The sequence below is a fragment of the Oncorhynchus mykiss genome, chromosome 13 (genome assembly GCF_057628025.1).
Source record: "Oncorhynchus mykiss isolate SJ-2025 chromosome 13, ASM5762802v1, whole genome shotgun sequence".
In the NCBI taxonomy this organism is placed as follows: domain Eukaryota; kingdom Metazoa; phylum Chordata; class Actinopteri; order Salmoniformes; family Salmonidae; genus Oncorhynchus; species Oncorhynchus mykiss.
Window position 1 is genome coordinate 54,980,387 of NC_143034.1, and position 23,723 is coordinate 55,004,109.

Here is a 23,723-nt window from a genome sequence, read left to right on the forward strand (position 1 = left end):
ACCTTGCACTGTGAATGTTTACACGGTGTGTTCAATAAATAATGGCAGATAGCCTAGTGGTGAGAGCGTTGGACTTGTAACCGAAAGATTGCAAGATCGAATCCCTGAACTGACAAGGTAAAAAATCTGTCATTCTGCCGCTGAACAAGGCAGTTAACCCACTGTTCCTAGGCCTGCATTGAACATAAGAATATGTCCTTAACTGACTTGCCTAGTAAAATAAAGAAGACATATAGTTCTTAGTTTAAGCAGACTGTGTTTGTCTATTGTTGTGACCTAGATGAAGATCAAATCAAATTTTAGGACCAATTTATGCAGAAATCAAGGTATTTCCAAAGAGTTCACATACTTTTTCTTGCCACTGTAGCTGATATGGCTGACTTGCTTAAACAAATGTGGTTTCTACTGACAATTGAGATGTACAAACTATGGAATGAGTGGTTAAGAGGCAATCCGTAATTTCGATTAAGACATGAGCAAGCTAGGACGGACGTAGTCAATAACTATTTGTTCAGCACTTTTGAAATGTACAGCGACAGAATTCAGAACATGGGTCGTTCTTACTGTAATCTCCCTGTACACCAAATCAGAACCGTGGGATAAATAAAGGGGGCATATAAGCAGACAATGAAAGTTCTTCCAATGTTCAATGATTACATTTCTCTAAAACAGGCTACATGTGCAACATCAAGTCAGAACAGCAGGGTAGGTTATGAGGGAGGGAAGGGATCAAATTATTAGGGTGGGCTACTAACAGCTTACTACACAACATACACTTAGCATTACTTTCTCCTTGGCATATTCCTTAATTTATGCAGCAGCATACAATATATTTTGGACTCACTTTGTTGTGCTGTGCTCACCTGAACAGGAAGATGGCGTGGCGGTCCTTCTTGTGGGCTCTAGAAAGAGGCCAGAAATTCCGACTTGGAATTCTGAGTTGGATGACCATTCAAAATGATTTGTGTTTAGTGAGTCCGCCAGATCAGAGGCAGTAGGGATGACCAGGGATGTTCTCTTGATAAGTGTGTGAATTGAACCATTTTCTGTCCTTCTGAGCATTCAAAATGTTATGAGTACCCTAGGGTGTCAGGAAAATGTATGGAGTAAAAAATACATTATTTTCTTTAGTAAAGTAAAAGTTGTCAAAAATATAAATAGTAAAGTACAGATATGCAAAAAAATGACTTACGTAGTACTTTATAATATTTTTACTTAAGTACTTTACACCACTGCCAGTAGATTGCCAACAAGATGCACGATGATGCCTGCTTGTCTAGCTTGCTAGCTTTTGAAAGTATGACATGATCAACCCAATCAAAGCTACGGTAGATATAACTTGATTTGACGTAATTTTATCTATGGCCAATGACCTTGAGCCTTCTTGGATGGGCACTTCTAATGTAAGTCTATGGCAGCACCCAATGGGCTTGAATTTTCAAGCTCTACCTGTAGATTTTGTGGTGACGTAGTGTCCCCATGAGTGCCAGAACACGGAGCCATTCACAGCGCAACTAGAGAACATTACCAACCGTACCCTCCATATATTCTGCTGGCTGCCCCTCCATCACAGAAAGCACTGAGCTAGGCTGAAACACCTGCATTTTGGAGCTGCCTTACTCAAGAAAGCAAAAAAATATATATATTTGTATGCGGCTTTGGAAACTCAATTAGTTTTGTTTTTTACATTGTTTGCAAACTGATATGTGACGTGTATTAATGCCAAAATAACTGCCCCATCTGCTCTGAATTACGCAACGTCACTGTACATCCTGTACCGCCTCGAGATCTTGTCAGGGTATCTCTGTGCATTGAAATTGCCATTGATAAAGTGCAATTGTGTTTGTTATCCGTAGCTTATTCCTGCCAATACCATAGCCCCACCGTCACCCTGTGGCAGTGTGTTCACAACGTTGACATCAGCAAACCGCTCGCCCACACAACGCCATACACGTGGTCTGCGGTTGTGAGGCCGGTTGGATGTACTGCCAAATTCTCTAAAACGTCGTTGGAGGTGGATTATGGTATAGAGATGAACCTTCAATCCTCTGGCATGGCAACAGCTCTGGTGGACATTTCTGAAGTCAGCATGCAAATTACACGGTTCCTCAAAACTTGAGACATCTGTGGCATTGTGTGGCACTGTATAATGATCATGCTGTTTAATCAGCTTCTTGATATGCCACACGTAAGGTGGATGGATTATGGCAAATGAGAAATGCTCACTAACAGGGATGTAAACACATTTGTTCACAAAATTGGAGAGAAATCATATTTTTGTTTGTATGGAACATTTCTGGGAACTTTTATATCAGCTCATGAAACATGGAAAAAACACTTTACACGTCGCTGTTCATATTTTTGTTCAGTGTATTTTCTATGCAAACTTTTTAAATGTTGACAAAAAAAATCGCTTGTCAAGTTCATGGAAACAGCTATACTGTCTTGATGCAGTGTTAATAGTGAATCTCTAGCGCCATCTACAGACCGTTTTCTTAAAACGTAACCAGTTCGTTCACACAGTATATTTCCTTCGGCTACTATGATGGTTTCATTCATTCATGACATCATATGCAATGTTGCAACCTCTTATTTTTCTGTCAATAGTTTCAACAATGTTACCTTAGCTTATTCCCAGTAATGCCTATCCTCACTTGAAAAACACACTGCTCCATGACAATTATGTTACACAAGTATGTGACGTAGTCAAAAGAGGCGGCGTTAGCTACGCCGGCCCCTTGCTTTGGATTCAACATCAAACCCGTCTCAGAAAGTCGCTTTATTTACGTATTTGTTGGAGTGTACCATGGATTTAATATAAGTAGATCGTCTACTGACAAACATCACGTGACTTATCTCCGAAAGTCATCGATCTGGTAAGTTTTAGGTACATTTTTCGCCGTGTAAGGCCTAATAATTTCGCAAATGTCTGAGGGAGTAGAATTCGTTCTGAAAATGTCGACCATCTAAATATATTTTTTTGCCGATTTGATTGTCATCAAAATGAAGTTGTCAAGAGACATACATAACTTACGCTTACGTATCGAGAAACAGGCAAGCTAGTGTTGTGGATTGTAATAGTTATGATCTATAATACAATTATTCATATACTCATTTAGTGGAAATAACGTGTCATTGCACAAGCGCGATAATGTAGCTAATGTACTCTTGTGCATTTTTTGTTTTTATAACTAGAAATCTATGCCATCAAAACCACTCTTTATTTTGAAGTCCAAGTTACAGCTAGTCTACTGTACTGTGTCAGCTGTTCACTGTATACAATGGACTAATAAAATAACACAATGCCACTGTGAGTTTGTAGGCTTAGCCTAGATGATGATAGATGCCACTTTTCTCAAATCCCAGCTAGGTAAATGATTTTGGTCTGGCTCAGTAGCTGATTGTATCATTATGGTCATCATCCTGTGATTACCGTTGATCTCAGCATGTTAACCAATCAAATCAGCTACTACAGTTTATGACCTAAAGAATAGTGCCTTTGCAATTGAGGACAATCAAGCGTTTTGCATCAAGCCAGCTGTCTAGTTGGTTTTAGAGCTGATGATCCAGCATTTCTCTTTGTTGTCTTTACAAATCCCATTCCTCTGACCTTTGCTTCATGATGATGTGAACCTATGATGTGCAGATGATGTTTTGTTTGTTCCTGTTCTTCAGTGCTGTGTCAAGTGATCTCTAACTAACACTAGGGTTTGTCTATTGTGCATTTCAGGGCAGAGCGCCAGAGGTTGAGCTACAGCCATGGTGCAACAATACCAGTCACCTGTAAGGGTCTACAAACACCCCTTTGAGCTGATAATGGCGGTAAGTTATGTACATTTGTGTGTTTAGGCTGCTGCTTTGTCTATGCATATATGTGTGGGTGGGTAGTGTGGGATACTTGTGAGAGGTTGCAGTGCTCATGTGCAAATTGGACCCAGGCAGTCAGACTGCCAGTGTTTTGTGCTGCAGGAACAAAGTGTGGTTTGGCTGCATAGAAACCTATCTCATCTCATACAATATATCTCTATACACTGTATTACAGTGTCCCTGGGCACTGTATTATGTCATGTTCTAGTGTTTTGTTGGTGAGATCATTGTTTATCCACCTTTTTGTTTTGAGAACACAGTCTGCAGTATTTCTGTTCACCCAACCTAATTAGTCGTGGCAGCAGATAACACTGTAAGAGTACGATTTAATTAGTAACTTTTTGCCTTTAGTATTTTTGCAGGCATCTTGACTAAAGCGATGCTCTCTGTTAAATGCAATACCATATATTAGCTTTTCCACTTGCCCTGCTGTAATATACATCATTCTTGATTTCAGTCACCGATTACCACTGCATAGATGTACTGGTACAGTAGTAGTTCTGCAGATGGTTGCAAAAGTCATAGGAAATATACCAATCCACAATGTCATATACATACATACATACATATATACAGTGGGGCAAAAAAGTATTTAGTCAGCCACCAATTGTGCAAGTTCTCCCACTTAAAAAGATGAGAGGCCTGTAATTTTCATCATAGGTACACTTCAACTATGACAGACAAAATGAGCAAAAAAATCTTATTTGGTCAATAACAAAAGTTTATCTCAATACTTTGTTATATGCCCTTTGTTGGCAATGACAGAGGTCAAACGTTTTCTGTAAGTCTTCACAAGGTTTTCACACACTGTTGCTGGTATTTTGGCCCATTCCTCCATGCAGATCTCCTCTAGAGCAGTGATGTTTTGGGGCTGTTGCTGGGCAACACAGACTTTCAACTCCCTCCAAAGATTTCCTATGGGGTTGAGATCTGGAGACTGGCTAGGCCACTCCAGGACCTTGAAATGCTTCTTACAAAGCCACTCCTTCGTTGGGATCATTGTCATGCTGAAAGACCCAGCCAAGTTTCATCTTCAATGCCCTTGCTGATGGAAGGAGGTTTTCACTCAAAAGCTCACGAAACATGGCCCCATTCATTCTTTCCTTTACACGGATCAGTCGTCCTGTTCCCTTTGCAGAAAAACAGCCCCAAAGCATGATGTTTCCACCCCCATGCTTCACAGTAGGTATGGTGTTCTTTGGATGCAACTCAGCATTCTTTGTCCTCCAAACACGACGAGTTGAGTTTTTACCAAAAAGTTATATTTTGGTTTCATCTGACCATATGACATTCTCCCAATCTTCTTCTGGATCATCCAAATGCTCTCTAGCAAACTTCAGACGGGCCTGGACATGTACTGGCTTAAACAGGGGGACACGTCTGGCACTGCAGGATTTGAGTCCCTAGCGGCGTAGTGTGTTACTGATGGTAGGCTTTGTTACTTTTGTCCCAGCTCTCTGCAGGTCATTCACTACGTCCCCCCGTGTGGTTCTGGGATTTTTGCTCACCGTTCTTGTGATCATTTTGACCCCACGGGGTGAGATCTTGTGTGGAGCCCCAGATCGAGGGAGATTATCAGTTGTCTTGTATCTCTTCCATTTCCTAATAATTGCTCCCACAGTTGATTTCTTGAAACCAAGCTGCTTACCTATTGCAGATTCAGTCTTCCCAGCCTGGTGCAGGTCTACAATTTTGTTTCTGGTGTCCTTTGACAGCTCTTTGGTCTTGGCCATAGTGGAGTTTGGAGTGTGACTGTTTGATGTTGTGGACAGGTGTCTTTTAAACTGATAACAAGTTCAAACAGGTGCCATTAATACAGGTAACGAGTGGAGGACAGAGGAGCCTCTTAAAGAAGTTGTTACAGGTCTGTGAGAGCCAGAAATCCTGCTTGTTTGTAGGTGACGAAATACTTATTTTCCACCATAATTTGCAAATAAAAAAATCCTACAATGTGATTTTTCTGGATTTTTTTTCTTCTCATTTTGTCTTTCATAGTTGAAGTGTACCTATGATGAAAATTACAGGCCTCTCATCTTTTTAAGTGAGAGAACTTGCACAATTGGTGGCTGACTAAATACTTTTTTTGCCCCACTGTACATACATACAAACACTACTGTTCAAAAGTTTGGGGTCACTTAGAAATGTCCTTGTTTTTGAAAGAAAAGCACTTTTTTTTTGTCCATTTTAAAATAACATCAAATTGATCAGAAATACAGTGTAGACATTGTTAATGTTGTAAATGACTATCGGAGCTGGAAACGGCTGATTTCATTTTCAATTTAAAAAATAATATCTACATAGGAGTGCGTACGTTGTGTTAGCTAATCCAAGTTTATCATTTTAAAAGGCTAATTGATCATTAGAAAACCCTTTTGCAATTATGTTTGCACAGCTGAAAACTGTTGTTCTGATTTAAAGAAGCAACACAACTGGCCTTCTTTAGACTAGTTAACTATCTGAAGCATCAGCATTTGTGGATTCGATTACAGGCTCAAAATGGCCAGAAACAAATAACTTTCTTCTGAAACTCTTCAATCTATTCTTGTTCTGAGAAAGGATGCTATTCCATGCGAGAAATTGCCAAGAAACTGAAGATCTTGTACAACGCTGTGTACTACTCCCTTCACAGAACAGCGCAAACTGGCTCTAACCAGAATAGAAAGAGGAGTGGGAGGCCCCAGGGCACAACTGAGCAAGAGGACAAGTACATTAGAGTATCTAGTTTGAGAAACAGATGCCTCACAAGTCCTCAACTAGCAGCTTCATTAAATAGTACCCGCAAAACACCACTCTCAGCGTCAACAGTGAAGAGGCGACTCCGCGCAGTGCGCGCTAACCAGGTCGCCAGGTGCACTGTGTTTCCTCCGACACATTGGTGCTGCTGGCTTCCGGGTTGGATGCGCGCTGTGTTAAGAAGCAGTGCGGCTTGGTTGGGTTGTGTTTCGGAGGACGCATGGCTTTCAACCTTTGTCTCTCCCGAGCCCGTACGCGCCCTGCTCGCCACAGGAGTCGCTAGTGTGCGATGAGACAAGGATATCCCCACCGGCCAAACTCTCCCTAACCCGGACGACGCTGGGCCAATTGTGCGTCGCCCCATGGACCTCCCGGTCGTGGCCGGCTGCGACAGAGCCTGGGCTCGAACCCAGGGTCCTTGGTGACACAGCTAGCACTGCGATGCAGTGTCCTAGACTAGAGGTCGACTGATTATGATTTTTCAACGCCGATATCAATTATTGGAGGACCAAAAAAAGCCGATACCGATTAATCGGACAATTTAAATAAATAAAAAAATAAATAAAAAAAAAAAAAAAACTTTTTTTAATGACAATTACAACAATACTGAATGGCCACTACTTTTAACTTAATATTATACATCAATAAAATTAATTTAGCCTCAAATAAATAATGAAACATGTTCAATTTGGATTAAATAAAGCAAAAACAAAGCGTTGGAGAAGAAAGTAAAAGTGCAATATGTGCCATGTAAGAAAGCTAACGTTTAAGTTCCTTGCTCAGAACATGAGAACATATGAAAGCTGGTGGTTCCTTTTAACATGAGTCTTCAATATTCCCAGGTAAGAAGTTTTAGGTTGTAGTTATTATAGGACTATTTCTCTCTATACCATTTGTATTTCATTAACCTTTGACTATTGGATGTTCTTATAGGCACTTTAGTATTGCCAGTGTAACAGTATAGCTTCCGTCCCTCTCCTCGCTCCTACCTGGGCTTGAACCAGGAACACATCGACAACAGCCACCCTCGAAACAGCGTTACCCATGCAGAGCAAGGGGAACAACTACTCCAAGTCTCAGAGCGAGTGACGTTTGAAACGCTATTAGCGCGCACCCGGCTAACTAGCTAGCTATTTCACATCGGTTACACCAGCCTAATCTCGGGAGTTGAAAGGCTTGAAGTCATAAACAGTGCAATGCTTGAAGCACAGTGAAGAGCTGCTGGCAAAATGCATAAAAGTGCTGTTTGAATGAATGCTTACGAGCCTGCTGGTGCCTACCACCACTCAGACTGCTATATCAAATTATTAACTTAATTATAACATAACACACAGAAATACGAGCCTTAGGTCATTAATATGGTTGAATCCAGAAACTATCATCTCGAAAACAAAACGTTTATTCTTTCAGTGAAATACAGAACCGTTCCAAGTCTAAATATTCCTGTTACCATTGCACAACCTTCAATGTTATGTCATAATTACGTAAAATTCTGGCAAATTAGTTTGCAACGAGCCAGGCGGCCCAAACTGTTGCATATACCCTGACTCTGCGTGCAATGAACGCAAGAGAAGTGACACAATTTCACCTGGTTAATATTTCCTGCTAACCTGGATTTCTTTTAGCTAAATATGCAGGTTTAAAAATATATACTTCTGTGTATTGATTTTAAGAAAGGCATTGATGTTTGTACTTAGGTACATGTTGGAGCAACGACGGTCCTTTTTCGTGAATGCGCACCGCATCGATCATATGCAACACAGGACACGTTAGATAACTACACATGGTTGATGATATTACTAGTTTAACTAGTGATTATGATTGATTGATTGATTGATTTTGTTTTTTATAAGATAAGTTTAATGCTAGCTAGCAACTTACCTTGGCTTCTTACTGCATTCGAGTAACAGGCAGGCTCCTCATGAGGCAGGTGGTTAGATCGTTGGACTAGGTAACTGTAAGGTTGCAAGATTGAATCCCTGAGCTGACAAGGTAAAAATCTGTCATTCTGCCCCTGAACAAGGCAGTTAACCCACTGTACCTAGGCCGTCATTGAAAATAAGAATGTGTTCTTAACTGACTTGCCTAGTTAAATAATGGGCCAAATCAGCGTCCAAAATTACCGATTTCCGATTGTTATGAAAACTTGAAATCGGCCCTGATTAATCGGCCATTCCGATTAATCGTTCGACCACTACCCTTGACCACTGCGCCACCCAGATGGCCAATATGGGGTGCATTCTGGCTTGTGACACAGAACAAGCAGTACTCCAGTCGCCGCTCCTCCTCCATATAATTTCTTCTCTCATTTCTATCTTCTCTCGTCTCTCCCCTGGGCCTAGTTGTAGTAGACTGTCTGTGTCTGCTGTTCCCACTGTGACTTCCTGCTTAGCTGTGGTTGACTGGCTGCTCTCTGAACTAGGCCCTGGGTGTCATTAGGCCTCTCCTCGCTGTGCTTGGTCCCGTCTGCTGCCTGGCCTACCGCCACAGCTGGTCTGCCCTGTTAGGGCTGATAAGACTACTCCATCCGGGGGGAAGTTGTGGCTTAGTACAATTTCACTCAGACAAAACACGCTGTGTTTATATCATATCATATCAACCCCCACATCTGTTCAGTGCACGGCCTAACTGTGTTTTAAGGTGAATAGCTTGGCCCAAAATCCATTAAAATGCAATCATTATATCTTAAAATTTATATCCATTTTTATTTTCTAAACTCTTGAATTTAAGCTCTTGGCTCTGTCTTGGCATCTGTTTACCTTGTTTCTGCTCTGTTTGAGACGCTGTGCCACTTCCTGTTCTTTGGGGTTATCTATTAAGTCAGAAGCAAGTTACATGGTATAATAAGAAGGCCAGCGCTGGAAAAGGTCATTACTGAACAAAAGCTTAGTTCGTTAAAAACACTGAAATTGTTTATTTTGTAAGTGTCCTGTGTTACGCAACCTGATTACAGTGGAAGTCAGGTGCTCTGTTCTTTCTCTTTCTCTAACTGCAGCCGTGGCTCTGCTTCACCAAATACCAAAAAAAACAACCTTTGACCCCCAGGAGTTCTTATCTCAGTTCTAGTCTCGGCAACATCTGTTAAATGTCTGGGAATGTTTTGGTCTACTTCCATTCACACACTGTCAGCGTGATTCAAAGGCACTTCAAAGATTGTCAGTTGATTTAAAGGTTGTGGGGCTGCCTGTCTGTAAAAAGGCTGTTCTAATGACAGCAGTTCACACTAGATAGAGGGCCTAGCCAGACTAGAGGCTTCCTCTGACTGACTGTCCCACTGACTGATCCTTGGTTTGGCCCACTGACAGCCATTACAGTATCACTCCTGTCCTGACACCATCATCACACCAAACCTGGCATGTTGGTTTACCGCTTATCACTGACGACAACATTCCTCGGTTCTCGGGAACGTTTATGTAAACAGATTTGTTTTTCATATTCAAATCAAAATCAAATAACATTTTATTGGTCACCTTCATATGGTTAGTAGATGTTAATGCGCGTGTAGCGAAATGCTTGTGCTTCTAGTTCCGACCATGCAGTAATATCTAACAAGCAATCTAACAATTTCACAACTACCTTTTACACACAAAGTGTAAAGGAATGAATAAGAATAAAACCCCAAAGATCAAGCAATGCAGATGTAGCACAGTGGCTAGGAAAAACTCCCAGGAAAGGCTGGAACCTAGGAAGAAACCTAGAGAGGAACCAGGCTCTGAGGGGTGGCCGGTGCTGGAGAGAGAGGGTTGAAACAGCAGGTCCGGTTCAAGGTAGCATGACAAGTGAATAAGTCAGGGTTCCATAGCCGCAGGCAGAGCAGCAGAAACTGGATCAGCAGCACGACATCTGGTGAACAGGTCAGGGTTCCATAGCCGCAGGCAGAGCAGCAGAAACTGGATCAGCAGCACGACATCTGGTGAACAGGTCAGGGTTCCATAGCCGCAGGCAGAGCAGCAGAAACTGGATCAGCAGCACGACAAGGTATCACATCTGGTGAACAGGTCAGGGTTCCATAGCCGCAGGCAGAGCAGCAGAAACTGGATCAGCAGCACGACAAGATAGCACATCTGGTGAACAGGTCAGGGTTCCATAGCCGCAGGCAGAGCAGCAGAAACTGGATCAGCAGCACGACAAGGTAGCACATCTGGTGAACAGGTCAGGGTTCCATAGCCGCAGGCAGAGCAGCAGAAACTGGATCAGCAGCACGACAAGGTAGCACATCTGGTGAACAGGTCAGGGTTCCATAGCCGCAGGCAGAGCAGCAGAAACTGGATCAGCAGCACGACAAGGTAGCACATCTGGTGAACAGGTCAGGGTTCCATAGCCGCAGGCAGAGCAGCAGAAACTGGATCAGCAGCACGACAAGGTAGCACATCTGGTGAACAGGTCAGGGTTCCATAGATAGGTTCGCTGTCAACGTCACAAACAATGTGCGCACTTCCGTGGGGCAGAAGTCAGCGTGTTGTTGTGATTCTGGATGGCCAGATTTGTTAGCAAGAATGACAAGCTGCCATGTGGGGAATCGTAAATGGCTCATTTCAGCTTGCTGTTGATACCATATCTTGTTTTGAGGTGTGGCTGATTTTTTTTGGGGGGGGGGGGCTTTAGAGGGATCATAGCTAAGATCACACAGTACACCAGTTAGGACAGACTGACCCTAGCTTCCTGGCAAATAGACTATTACAGCATAGATACTGGAGACTGAGACAGGGGGGGTCAGGGGACACTGGCCCCATCCAAAGGTATTTATTTATTTTTGTGGTTGTTGAATTTTACCCCTTTTTCTCCCCAATTTCGTGGTATCCAATTGTTAGTAGCTACTTTCTTGTCTCATCGCTACAACTCCCGTACGGGCTCGGGAGAGACGAAAGTTGAAAGAATTTGTTCTTAACTGACTTGCCAAGTTAAATAAAAGTTAAATAAAATAAATGTACTGGGATCTGCTATGTAGAAGAACCCTTTACCTTCTAATGACTCTTGTGCAGCTTGTGAGAGTCATAGGGCAAAACATGTTTGTGAGAGTCTCAGCTTTTCATATATAGCTTTTAATAGTTTGTAGCTCAAACCATTCAGACTCTACAGTCATTCTTGTATAAAAGACCCTGTCCTTGCCAGATGACTGCTTAATGGTGAAACTGCCATGTCCGTTTGCAATATCACAACAACGAAGACGTTTCTGCAAACAACGCAGGCTGTTTTTCTGTCAGACGTAATTGCAGGTGTGATAGAACAGCAGCTTGTAATGCAATTTATTTTACCTTGATGCGCAACTCCCCCCACCTCTGCTGCTTCGCCATGGAAACAAAAACAGTAACGGTGGCCATTTTTTTTGATCAAAGTGATTATAACCCAGAAAATACTTTCACTGTATGTCATGGATTGCGTTTTGTTTTCATCATGTGAGTAATATTGCATATTTTCTTCCTCCTTCCCTCTCTCCCATTAGGCCTATGTGCGGAGGTTTCCAAACTGCCCCCTGATCCCCATCTTTGTGGACAGTGAGGTGGTGAAGGAGGAGCACAGTGATGACGGAGCCACTGTGTTCATTGAGAGGCGCTGTAAGGTGGAGGCAGACGCCCCCCGGCTGTTCAAAAGGGTATCTTACCTTTAACCTTTCACCTTTAACTTTTCTCTTGAGCAGTGAAGCTACTCAAGTTAGCAATGTATAATAGTGTCTGTTTGATTCTCTTATTTTCTAATGTGAAGGCTATTAGTGATTATTTCCCCTCAGACCTGAATATCCTGGTAGGGACGTTGTGTTGATGTTGTTGTGGTAGTGTTGTCCAGAGTTGATTGACCGTGGTCTACTGTGTGTGTCTAGATGGCTGGTGTGGACTACCTGTACTTCATCCATAAGAACACTCTGGACCGCAGGGAGAGGGCGCTGCACATCGAGGTCGTCAACGAGACCTTCTCCAACAGAGTCATCGTCCATGAGATCTGCAACTACACGGTGTGCCCCACAACTATAATAATCATTGGTTACATGGGCTGCGTTTTACACAGGCAGACTAATTCTGATCTTTTGTATACTCATTGGTCTTTTCACCAATCATATCAGGTCTTTGCACATGAGATCTTTTTCAGAGCTGATCTGATTGGTCAAAAGACTAGCAAAATAAAGTAGTTGTGTGTGTTTGACGCTCTTTATTTTCTTAAATGTGTGAAGGCTATTAGTGATTATAATATATTAGATTTGAGCTGCCTGTGTAAATGCAGCCATACTCTCTTATCACTGCAACAGGGTTTGTAGGCCTTTCCACTTGTACCCATATATAGGTTGAAAAAGTTAGCTTTGGGGACTGATAAGCGCCTATTAATGACAGAGCTCAGGCTCTGAACTTCACAGCTCAGAATGGGTTTTGAACTTGAGCACATCACGCGACAGGAAGTTGCCCCCATCCCTCCTGATAATTGGACAACTTGTGTACATTTTTAGTTGCCTGAGTGAGGAAAATGCTGTAAATTAAGAGGACTTTGTGTATTTAAATTAAGAGGACTCTGTGTATTTTTAAGGATGAGACGTTGAAGATGGTAATAAATACCACTTTGATGTCATACAAGCCAAACACACGTGAGTCCGAATGTGCACATCACATTTCCACATCATAAAACTCATGTCATATACAGTGTCAGTACTGTCATATACAGTGTCAGTGTTTATGATCACTATGTTTGATGTACAGTTACCAGATGACATGGCATCATACCCTGGTTGTTCTGAACAGAAGGAGACGGTGTTTGTCTCAGTGGAACGTGTACGTGAATGCACGTGTGACTCCTTTCTATGCGCACCAAAATGACCCACCTGTTTCTTTGAGTTACCCTGTGAAAGCCTAACACTGTAAAATCCTATTTTATAACTTCGCTTGTCATGGTGGCAATAGAACAAGCTTTCAATCGATGCCCATCTGGCCCAGATTGCGATTTATAATGGGTCATTTTTGGATTGCGTAAGCAACAGCAGTCATTGTGATTGTAGGAATGCCAGGGTTGTGTTCCTTACATAACAACTACAAGAGAGCCAAAGTAAAGCGCCTCATAGTTGAGGACTGTTATTTGAGTCTTAAGTGCATGGAAGTTACGTAGGGGCTGCACCCTGTGGAGAGGTGTGTGGCTGCTTGGAGACGTCAGTTAGCCCTCTCACTCAAACCCTTGTCACTTTTTTCCTCTTATGTTGCACCTACCCACATTTTCCAGGAATAGTCTCATCATGTTACTGAATGTATCCAGAGTATTTTCAGATTTGATCAACAAATGTGCCGAAAAATATAGTAAATGTATAATGTTTGTGGCCTAACAATTTTCCCATATTCTCCAAACTGTTCCCTTTCAATTGCTACCATGCTTACGCGTATGCTTTTCATGTTTCTTCCAGTAGAAACATTTCAATTTAGCCCTATCCATATAGGCCAATTCCCACCAGTGTAAAGGGTTCATCCATTTGGTGTCTGTTTTGTGATGAGTTGTGCTTCCTCCACAGGTTCACCCAGAGAATGAGGAGTGGACGTGTTTCGAGCAGACAGCCAGTCTGGACATCAAGTCCTTCTTTGGCTTTGAGAACGCGGCCGAGAAGCTAGCCATGAAGCAATATGCCAACAGTATTAAAAAGGTGTGTTCATGTGTCAGTCTGTGAGCATGTGAGTACAGTATACATGCCAGTGTGGGGGATGGATGAGGCTATAGGATATACCATCATCCAGCATGTAGACCCAGTGTTACATGAGCATGCTTGTGCAGTCTATTTCCAGGTCTTCTGTGATCCCGTCTGGCAGGTCTGTGTAAACTGAGTGTGTTAACCAGGATCTTCTGACATTTGCTCGTTGGGCCATATATCCTGCTCAGCTTTGTCACACAATGGGGTGTGCTCGTATGCGGCCAGGCGCATGTCTAAACAAACCTGCAGTATTTGCTCACAGTGTTTGCTCATTACACTTGCTACCTGTACTGTCCTTATGCAGTCATGTGCTCTGTCCTCCAGGGCAAAGAGATCATAGAGTATTACCTGAAGGAGTTGGAGGATGAGGGGGTGACCCACGTCCCCCGCTGGAGCCCCCCTCAGGCCCCCCCACCCACTGCCAGCCCCACAGATCTACCGGCTGGCTCCACAGATGGTCAGTGTTCTGAGTCAGAATCAACACAATAATAAACACACACAATCTGAGGGATCTGTCACGGCTGAAGTCCCAATCCCATTCCACTGGCTCTGAAAGCAAACATTCTGGCCTTGCCTTGGGCTGCCTTGGGCTGGTAGACTGTGGGTATGCATTTGGGTATGTGTGTGAATTGACTGTGTCTGTGTTTCGATTGCAGACAAGTTGGATGCAGACTACATCAGGCGTTACCTAGGAGACCTGACGCCACTGCAGGAGAGCTGTCTTATAAGACTACGCCAGTGGCTGCAGGAGACCCACAAGGGCAAGGTTGGACACGCGTATGAACACACCTAACACTCAAACTCTGACTCAAATAGCTGCAAACAAGAGCAAAACTTGAATCCACAGAACATGGATGTAAGTACAACTCACATCCGACTCACACACACCACAACATCGGAATAAACACAATCTCCTCTCCCTCCCTTAGATCCCTAAGGACCAGCACGTGCTGCGTTTCCTGCGGGCCCGAGACTTTAACCTGGAGAAGGCCCGGGAGATCCTGTGTCAGTCGCTCTCCTGGAGGAAGCAGCACCAGGTGGACTTCCTGCTGGATTCCTGGGAGAGACCTCAGCTGCTACACGACTACTACACCGGGGGCTGGCACCACCACGACAGAGGTATGTACCTCTCAGAGCAGGGTAGGGTTTTAACGGCAGGGTTGTGTTCAACGGGCACAGACAGAAGATGAAAATATATTTTGAAATGGGAAAGTAGTGTTCTTATTGCACAAATTCAGGAAGTACTACACCACCAGTTTCAGTGTTTTCTTCCGCTTGGTTTCTAGTGAATGTATCCCAGCTCTTATATGTATTGGTAATGACTGACTGTAATGTCTGGTTGCTTCTCTGGAAGTGACATCACTAGCTATGTTTCCATGAACTTGTCCAGTGATTATTTGTAGTTTTTTTTTTTTTTTTTTACATTTTTGCATAAAAAATAGTTGGAACAATTGCCTGCTATGGTGCATTTCTGTTGAACTGTTTTGTGTTGATAAAAACAGCTGGATGTAATGACGTCACACCTAAAAAATAAAATGTTTTTTTTGCAAAAACCAAGTGTTGAACACAAAGTTAAGTGATTGAAGTGTTTTCATTATCCATTTTGGCAAATTGTGCATTAATAATAAGCCTGTATGCCCACTCCCACCGATCCGTTTCATGTCTCAGGTAGCTTGCAAAAGTCAGCATGGATAGAATGCAAGAAATGACAAACATTTCTCATGTGCCAATGTATGTCATGGACTGTGCCATGGGGAAACTTGCACTCCTCTAGCTCAGAAGTAGTTGGATGGGGAAATTTGCACTCATCTAGCTCAGAAGTAGTTGGATGGTGAAACTTGCACTCATCTAGCTCAGAAGTAGTTGGATGGGGAAACTTGCACTCCTCTAGCTCAGAAGTAGTTGGATGGGGAAACTTGCACTCATCTAGCTCAGAAGTAGTTGGATGGTGAAACTTGCACTCCTCTAGCTCAGAAGTAGTTGGATGGGGAAACTTGTACTCCTCTAGCTCAGAAGTAGTTGGATGGTGAAACTTGCACTCATCTAGCTCAGAAGTAGTTGGATGGTGAAACAACCAGAAAAGCAAGGCAAAGCAATTCAGGCATTCTTCAAAGTCAGGGCAATCCTTGTCCTGCAAAGAAACATTATTTGTATAGTTGAACATTTTGATTTAGCAAGCAGTAGGCATTTAGAATTACATGTGGAGTGGAGCTTTAATGTTACATGATGATGTCACATGACCTGCGAACTGTCAAAATGATTGGGCAATCATTATTTATTCGAAAGCACCGTTTCTATCATTTGTCACAATAAAGAATGTTGGACAAAAAAAAATCCGCCCCTGTCCAACAGATGGTACAATGTTGGTGATCTTTAGAGCGTTTCTCCTACAGCTGCTGTTTCCATTACACTGCCACAAGGTTTTTATATTTGTATAAACCTGGGTCAATGGAAACCTGCCAACTATGTGTCAAAGGAAATCCCCCAGTCTGTGGGCATGAGTCAGACGAGCAGCTGTTGGTCACGTTCTCCTGCTGTGTCAGCAACTGACAGATTGATATAGCATATGATGTGGTTAGCACAGATGTAAAATACCTGTCCAGGCATTGTAAGATCTGGCATGTGTCAGAAACGTCTGGGCAGAGGAAATGACCCATTATCTCCATTTAGCTGATAGCCAATCGGACATCTAGGACCAGGAAGTGGCCCATAGTAACCATAATAACAATAACCCCCACCTAAAAGCAGATACAGCTGGTCGTAAAACGCCTATATTTACATGAATTACTTTAATGTGAGTTGTAAATGGATACACTGTAGATGTGATTATGGTCAACACAATCTGACTCGGTTTCTCTATTGATTTAACTGAATACTGTCTGCGTCTGTTTAATGTCATGATCATTACTGATCCTCCGTAGCTTTAACAGTGAGGTCACGTGTTTGTGTCCATGTCTATCTATAGATGGACGCCCTCTGTACATTCTGCGACTCGGTCAAATGGATACCAAGGGTTTAGTACGCGCCTTGGGCGAGGAGTCCCTTCTGAGACAAGTGAGTATGACACACACACACACACATCCAGATGCTGGGTATAAACACATACATAAACACATACTATACGCAAATGCTCTCCCTTCCCCTAACCTCTCACCTCTTCACTCTCCCCCAGGTCCTGTCCATCAATGAGGAAGGTCTGAGGCGTTGTGAAGAGAACACCAGAGTCTTTGGCCGACCCATCAGGTAGCTACCATTTCACACTCACTCCTCTTATGTCTCTCATCCCTGAATGCAGTATGTATTCAGTATGTCCTATAACCCTCCTGTCTCAGCTGCTGGACGTGCCTGGTGGACCTGGAGGGGTTAAACATGCGTCACCTGTGGCGTCCAGGGGTTAAAGCCCTGCTGAGGATCATAGAGGTGGTGGAGGCCAACTACCCAGAGACCCTGGGATGTCTGCTCATACTGAGGGCTCCACGGGTCTTCCCTGTGCTCTGGACCCTGGTGAGAGCCTTTAACATCACACATTGTAGTGTACATTACATTGTACAGTGCTTTCGCTCTCTCTCTCTCCAACTTGATCACGTTCTGTTGTATTCAATTGCATGTGCAGAGAAAACATATGAGACGACCTTTGACCCTGAGTGTCTGTACACTGTTCTCAGGTCAGTCCATTCATTGACGAGAACACCAGGAAGAAGTTCCTGGTGTATGCTGCGAATGACTACCAGGGGCCTGGAGGTCTGGTGGACTACATTGATAGAGAGGTCATCCCTGACTTCCTGGGAGGAGACTGCCTGGTGAGTCTGTCTGTCAGACCGGAGTCTCATCTGGCTGTTGTAGACAGTACCCTTCTACATGCATATGAATTCATATGGACTAATGCTGCTAGTACATAATATAGTTAACTGTGGGTCATCTTATTAGACATTTTCCTAGAACTGGGGGCTGATTGTGTCTCTTGTGTCCTCTGTCATGTCATATTCAGTGTGAGATCCCTGAAGGAGGTATGGTCCCCAAATCTCTGTACAGGACAGCAGAGGCGCTGGAAAGTGAGGAGCTGCGGCTGTGGACAGACACCATCTACAAGACTGCCAGTGTCTTCAAGGGGGCCCCACATGAGGTAACCTGATCTAAACAGTAACTACAGTATGTGTTTTCCAGCTTCTCAGTTGACTGCGCTTAAACAGTGGGTTAGGTTGCTCCCTCTAGTGGAGAAATACAACGTTACAGCAAAAAGCTGTAAAAACCCATAATGATCATTTGTCTGTAGTTTTGTCCTACTGTGTTCACTCACTACCGATCCTGTTCCAGCTGCTGATCGAAATCTCCGAGCCCTCTTCTGTGATCACCTGGGACTTTGACGTGTGTAAAGGGGATGTCATCTTCAACATCTACCACTCCCGGAGGGCGCCCCAGCCCCCCAAGAGGGACGTCCAGGGGGCCCACGGCAGCATCGTGTCGCCAGCCACCAACAACATGCAGCTGATTGACAGATCCTGGATTCTGGGGCAAGACTACAGTATGGTGGAGACAGCACTCACCTGCAAGGAGGGAGAGAGTGTTCAGGTAAAAAAAAAACATGTTTCTGCCCGGTTTCGAACCGGGGACCTTTTGTGTGTGAGGCGAATGTGATAACCACCACACTACGGAGACTAACCACCAACCTTAGGGCTGAATCCTAAGATGTGAGTGTAACTGAAACATTCACTGATGTCAATGGGAGTTCTGTGCAGTGCTCATATCTGGTCTCTTCATCCCTATGCAGTGTCTCTGACCAGTGTTTATGTTAGCTGGTAATTACTGGCTTTTGATCTAGAAGAAAAAGAAACGCACACCTATTAAGACGAGGTGCTGGCTAGCGGAGTGGAAACTTGAAAATAAAAGAGAGCCGCACACTCTAGGAGCTCAGATGCAAATTTTTTATTACCAACGTTTCGACAGCCAAGCTGTCTTCATCAGGGTATAATCACAAACCCTGCGGGATGACTCGTTTATGTAGTGTCAAAAGACACAGGTGTCTGTAATCATGGCCAAGAGTGGCCTAATATCATTGGTTAATAATCAAATATTAAAATGTCATACAAAGAACAGCATACAAACAACAAATGAATAGCATACGATCATAGATTCATTTGACTACACAAGTTTACACACAACAAAAAAGGGGATACTTTAGCTCCTCCTCTAATTCTGACACTTCTATTGAACCAGTAGGTTGCTCTCCTGCACATACTCCGACTCCTTTTAGAAGCAATAGTTATTTTATACCTCCAGCCAATCGCAATCACTCTATCGAGACATATTGCAGACTTGTGGAAAAGGATGTTGGACTTCTCCTTAAGAATAAACAGGGATCCAAATCTTTCCATAATTTACCCAAGAATGAAAAACAAGCTTTGCTTGATTTACAATCTGATACGTCAGGGATACACCATGATTACAGACACCTGTGTCCTTTGACACTATATAAACGAGTCATCCCGCAGTGTTTGTGATTATACCCCGATGAAGACAGCTTGGCATTTTTGCATCTGAGCTCCTAGAGTGTGCGGCTCTCTTTTATTTTCAAATTACTGGCTTTTGGACGGTTTTTATTTATTTATTTATAGATATATATATCTCTCTCTCTCTCTAAAAGCTGACAAATAAAAACATTGCAGCGCATGGAAGTTGGTTCAGGTTGTCTTTCAATCCCATCATCTGTCTACTCCGGCTGTCTGTCTTCAGTTCACACTCTCACTAGCAAACTTGCAACACTTTATCAACTGGTACCATCCCGCTAAGTTTCCCGTGCCAGTGAGTCTAACAGACAAAGCTGTGTGAATACAGAGGATAAATATTTAAGTGTTTTATTACATTTTTCTAGATGAATCTCTAATAGACCATTTACAGAGATGTCATACCAGTCCACCAAGGAGGAGAATTTAGAGGAAGTCATTTAGCTTCCCTCTTCTAATCTAATGCCTGGTCCAGTAGGGAGACATGCAAGGAGCTGACGTTCAATTTGTAGGCTATCATTCCTCCTCCTTGCGTAGCACAATAATCATTGCAGTCACTTCCATGTGGTGTCATTCAGCAGTGGGCAACGCCTTCAAAAGTATTTGCCTACATGTGAGGGAATTCTAATGGGTTTCTATTAAAAGTCTGTCATTTCGATATTGAATGTGCTATTAGCTATAGCCTGCGTTTGAATGGAAATGCTGCCTCTGACCCTCGACCTCACCTGTCCCCTCCTCCTCTCCCCAGGGCTCCCATGTGACGCGGTGGCCCGGGTTCTACATCCTCCAATGGCGGTTCCACTGCTCCCCGGCCTGCTCTACCTCCAGCCTGCCCCGGGTGGACGACGTGCTGGCCTCCCTGCAGGTCTCCTCCCACAAGTGTAAGGTCATGTTCTACACCGAGGTGCTGGGCTCCGAAGACTTCAGGTCAGTCACCATTCACTATACTGTATAACGCAGTGTATTGTTATGCTGGTGCTTAGTGTGTAGGGCTGCTGCATGTCAGTGAGTAAATGTTTTAGGCCAGCTTGTTTTTTAGTCAGTGTGTAGTTGTGTGGGGAAAATGTACTTGTGCTAATTTATAAGGGTGTTTATAAAGATTCTTAGGGAAACAGTGCTCTACGAAAAAGGTGTTTGATGGATATTTCATCTATTGTCTGTGTGTTTGTCTGCCTGTCTGTCTGTCTGTCCAGGGGCTCTATGACCAGTCTGGAATCCAGTCACAGTGGCTTCTCCCAGCTGAGTGCCGCCACCACCACCTCTAGCCAATCACAGTCCAGCTCCACCGTATCAAGGTAGCATCCAGCCAATAGGAGGTGAAGGAGTTTGAGTTTTGCAACATGGAGATCCCATTTAGGATCTAACTGACTTCTGATACTGTTGACTTCTGCCCTGTTGCCTTAAAGAAAAACCAGTGCTGTACCAACCCCTGCCAATGAGGACTTAACCTTACCCAATGGGATGAGAGAAGTGTTATGAACTGTATGGAACAAGGATAGCCAATCCTTAATGCCATGTGGAGGAACACTGGACTTCCTACCTGTGACCACCTTCTAGTACTGCATTTAAAGCACTGGAATATATTATTAAAATATACATGTACATTTTTTTTATCTGTATCTATAAATTTGTGACATTAAGATTGCTCTGGAAGTGGAACATGTGCTATGTGAGCATCTGCTGAATGAATAAATGCATATGAAGATGTCTTGCAAACCATCATCATCCTCTTCTTTCTTTCAATACCATTATTCTTTAAGGGAAGTGAAATGTTTCCCATTTTATTGAAACTGAACAATAAAGCACTGCCTATTTATTTTCAGCATTTGTGTAATACAATGATGACTACTGTTTCAGATGGTACTGTTGAAGTTACCCTTATTCACCATAGGATGTCAGTGTGTTCATGAGGAACGGTGCTACACACAACCATACTACAGTAGCCCTTCTCCAGCCAGTGATTGTCTTACCAGCCACTCTGTCACTCCTTCCGTTCTACTCAACCTTTTAAAGTTGTGTTGCTGAAATGGAGAAAGGCATAAGTTATAACTGATATGGCGATCGGGCGATTTTACTGTGAGAGGGTCCTAAACCTCCGCCATGTCTTTTCTAAAACACTATTTGACCTTGCGTTAACGAGGTGGTACAGGCTACTGGGTTGTTACATGTTTATTATTCCCTGCTCATTTAAATGCAGTATTGCGTTCCTTCGCCCGCCTTGTGGTTGTGTGCGAGGCCTTGCAGTCGGCTGTGATTTCCATAACTTTTAATTTCCATAAACTCATCAGATGCCTCTAGCTAAAGCCGTCTAATTTATTTTTCTTTTTGTTGTTCCGTTGCCCTTGACTGTATTGTGTTATACAGTAGTGGCGGCCACAGTGCTTGGTTGAGAGGCGGCCTGCTTGGCAGTGCTTGGTTGTTGGGCTCCCTGCTGGGTTGTCAGTGTTGGTAAAACAGGAAGTGTGCTGTCTGTTGTTACCAGGAGGATGTTTGCTGAATATTTCATTCTGCTCTAATGACCTCCTGGGACACATGTTGTCCACAAACTCCGACTCGGGGCCACACTTCCTCAAGTCTCATTGGCCAGTTAATTATTGAACTTTGTGCCCTTTACAGTCTAATTCCGTTCTTTTGATCGGGTAACCATCCGCATTGAGTTGGGGTCGACCAAATGTCTGTCATATCCAAGCTATGTTGATAAACATTTATTTATTTTATTTTCCAAACACATTTACATGTACAGGAATTTAACTTGGTGAAATGGTGCTGCCAAAATAAACAATATACAGGCCGACAAACTAGCTCCGCCTCAATGTAGGAGCACAGAGTAAACTATATATACAGTGGGGCAAAAAAGTATTTAGTCAGCCACCAATTGTGCAAGTTCTCCCACTTAAAAAGATGAGAGGTCTGTAATTTTCATCATAGGTACACTTCAGCTATGACAGACAAAATGAGAAAAAAAATCCAGAAAATCACATTGTAGTATTTTTTTATGAATTTATTTGCAAATTATGGTGGAAAATAAGTATTTGGTCACCTACAAACAAGCAAGATTTCTGGCTCTCACAGACCTGTAACTTCTTCTTTAAGAGGCTCCTCTGTCCTCCACTCGTTACCTGTATTAATGGCACCTGTTTGAACTTGTTATCAGTATAAAAGACACCTGTCCACAACCTCAAACAGTCACACTCCAAACTCCACTATGGCCAAGACCAAAGAGCTGTCAAAGGACACCAGAAACAAAATTGTAGACCTGCACCAGGCTGGGAAGACTGAATCTGCAATAGGTAAGCAGCTTGGTTTCAAGAAATCAACTGTGGGAGCAATTATTAGGAAATGGAAGAGATACAAGACAACTGATAATCTCCCTCGATCTGGGGCTCCATGCAAGATCTCACCCCGTGGGGTCAAAATGATCACAAGAACGGTGAGCAAAAATCCCAGAACCACACGGGGGGACCTAGTGAATGACCTGCAGAGAGCTGGGACCAAAGTAACAAAGCCTACCATCAGTAACACACTACGCTGCCAGGGACTCAAATCCTGCAGTGCCAGACGTGTCCCCCTGTTTAAGCCAGTACATGTCCAGGCCCGTCTGAAGTTTGCTAGAGAGCATTTGGATGATCCAGAAGAAGATTGGGAGAATGTCATATGGTCAGATGAAACCAAAATATAACTTTTTGGTAAAAACTCAACTTGTCGTGTTTGGAGGACAAAGAATGCTGAGTTGCATCCAAAGAACACCATACCTACTGTGAAGCATGGGGGTGGAAACATCATGCTTTGGGGCTGTTTTTCTGCAAAGGGACCAGGACGATTGATCCGTGTAAAGGAAAGAATGAATGGGGCCATGTATCGTGAGATTTTAAGTGAAAACCTCCTTCCATCAGCAAGGGCATTGAAGATGAAACGTGGCTGGGTCTTTCAGCATGACAACGATCCCAAACACACCGCCTGGGCAACGA

The 23,723-nt window shown here is 43.2% G+C and overlaps 1 protein-coding gene across 5 annotated transcripts; it reads left to right on the forward strand.

The window, feature by feature from the left end:
* Positions 1-2,687: 2,687 nt before the first annotated feature.
* LOC110486560 (SEC14-like protein 1) lies at positions 2,688-21,580 on the forward strand. 5 transcript variants are annotated; one of them, XM_021558259.3, is made up of 17 exons: positions 2,688-2,876; positions 3,731-3,822; positions 12,044-12,193; positions 12,419-12,550; positions 14,081-14,209; positions 14,579-14,711; positions 14,911-15,020; positions 15,184-15,373; positions 17,220-17,308; positions 17,427-17,497; positions 17,587-17,758; positions 17,920-18,054; positions 18,243-18,377; positions 18,569-18,823; positions 20,504-20,682; positions 20,949-21,071; positions 21,162-21,580. In XM_021558259.3, the coding sequence occupies exons 2-16, from the start codon at positions 3,760-3,762 to the stop codon at positions 21,052-21,054; spliced, it is 2,049 nt and encodes a 682-aa protein (XP_021413934.1). In that variant the 5' UTR covers positions 2,688-2,876; positions 3,731-3,759; the 3' UTR covers positions 21,055-21,071; positions 21,162-21,580. The 5 variants fall into 5 exon arrangements, with proteins under 5 accessions (XP_021413934.1, XP_021413933.1, XP_090052930.1 ...); XM_021558258.3 differs by having other exon boundaries at positions 20,949-21,050; XM_036941278.2 differs by having other exon boundaries at positions 2,715-2,887; positions 20,949-21,050.
* The last annotated feature ends 2,143 nt before the right edge of the window (positions 21,581-23,723 follow it).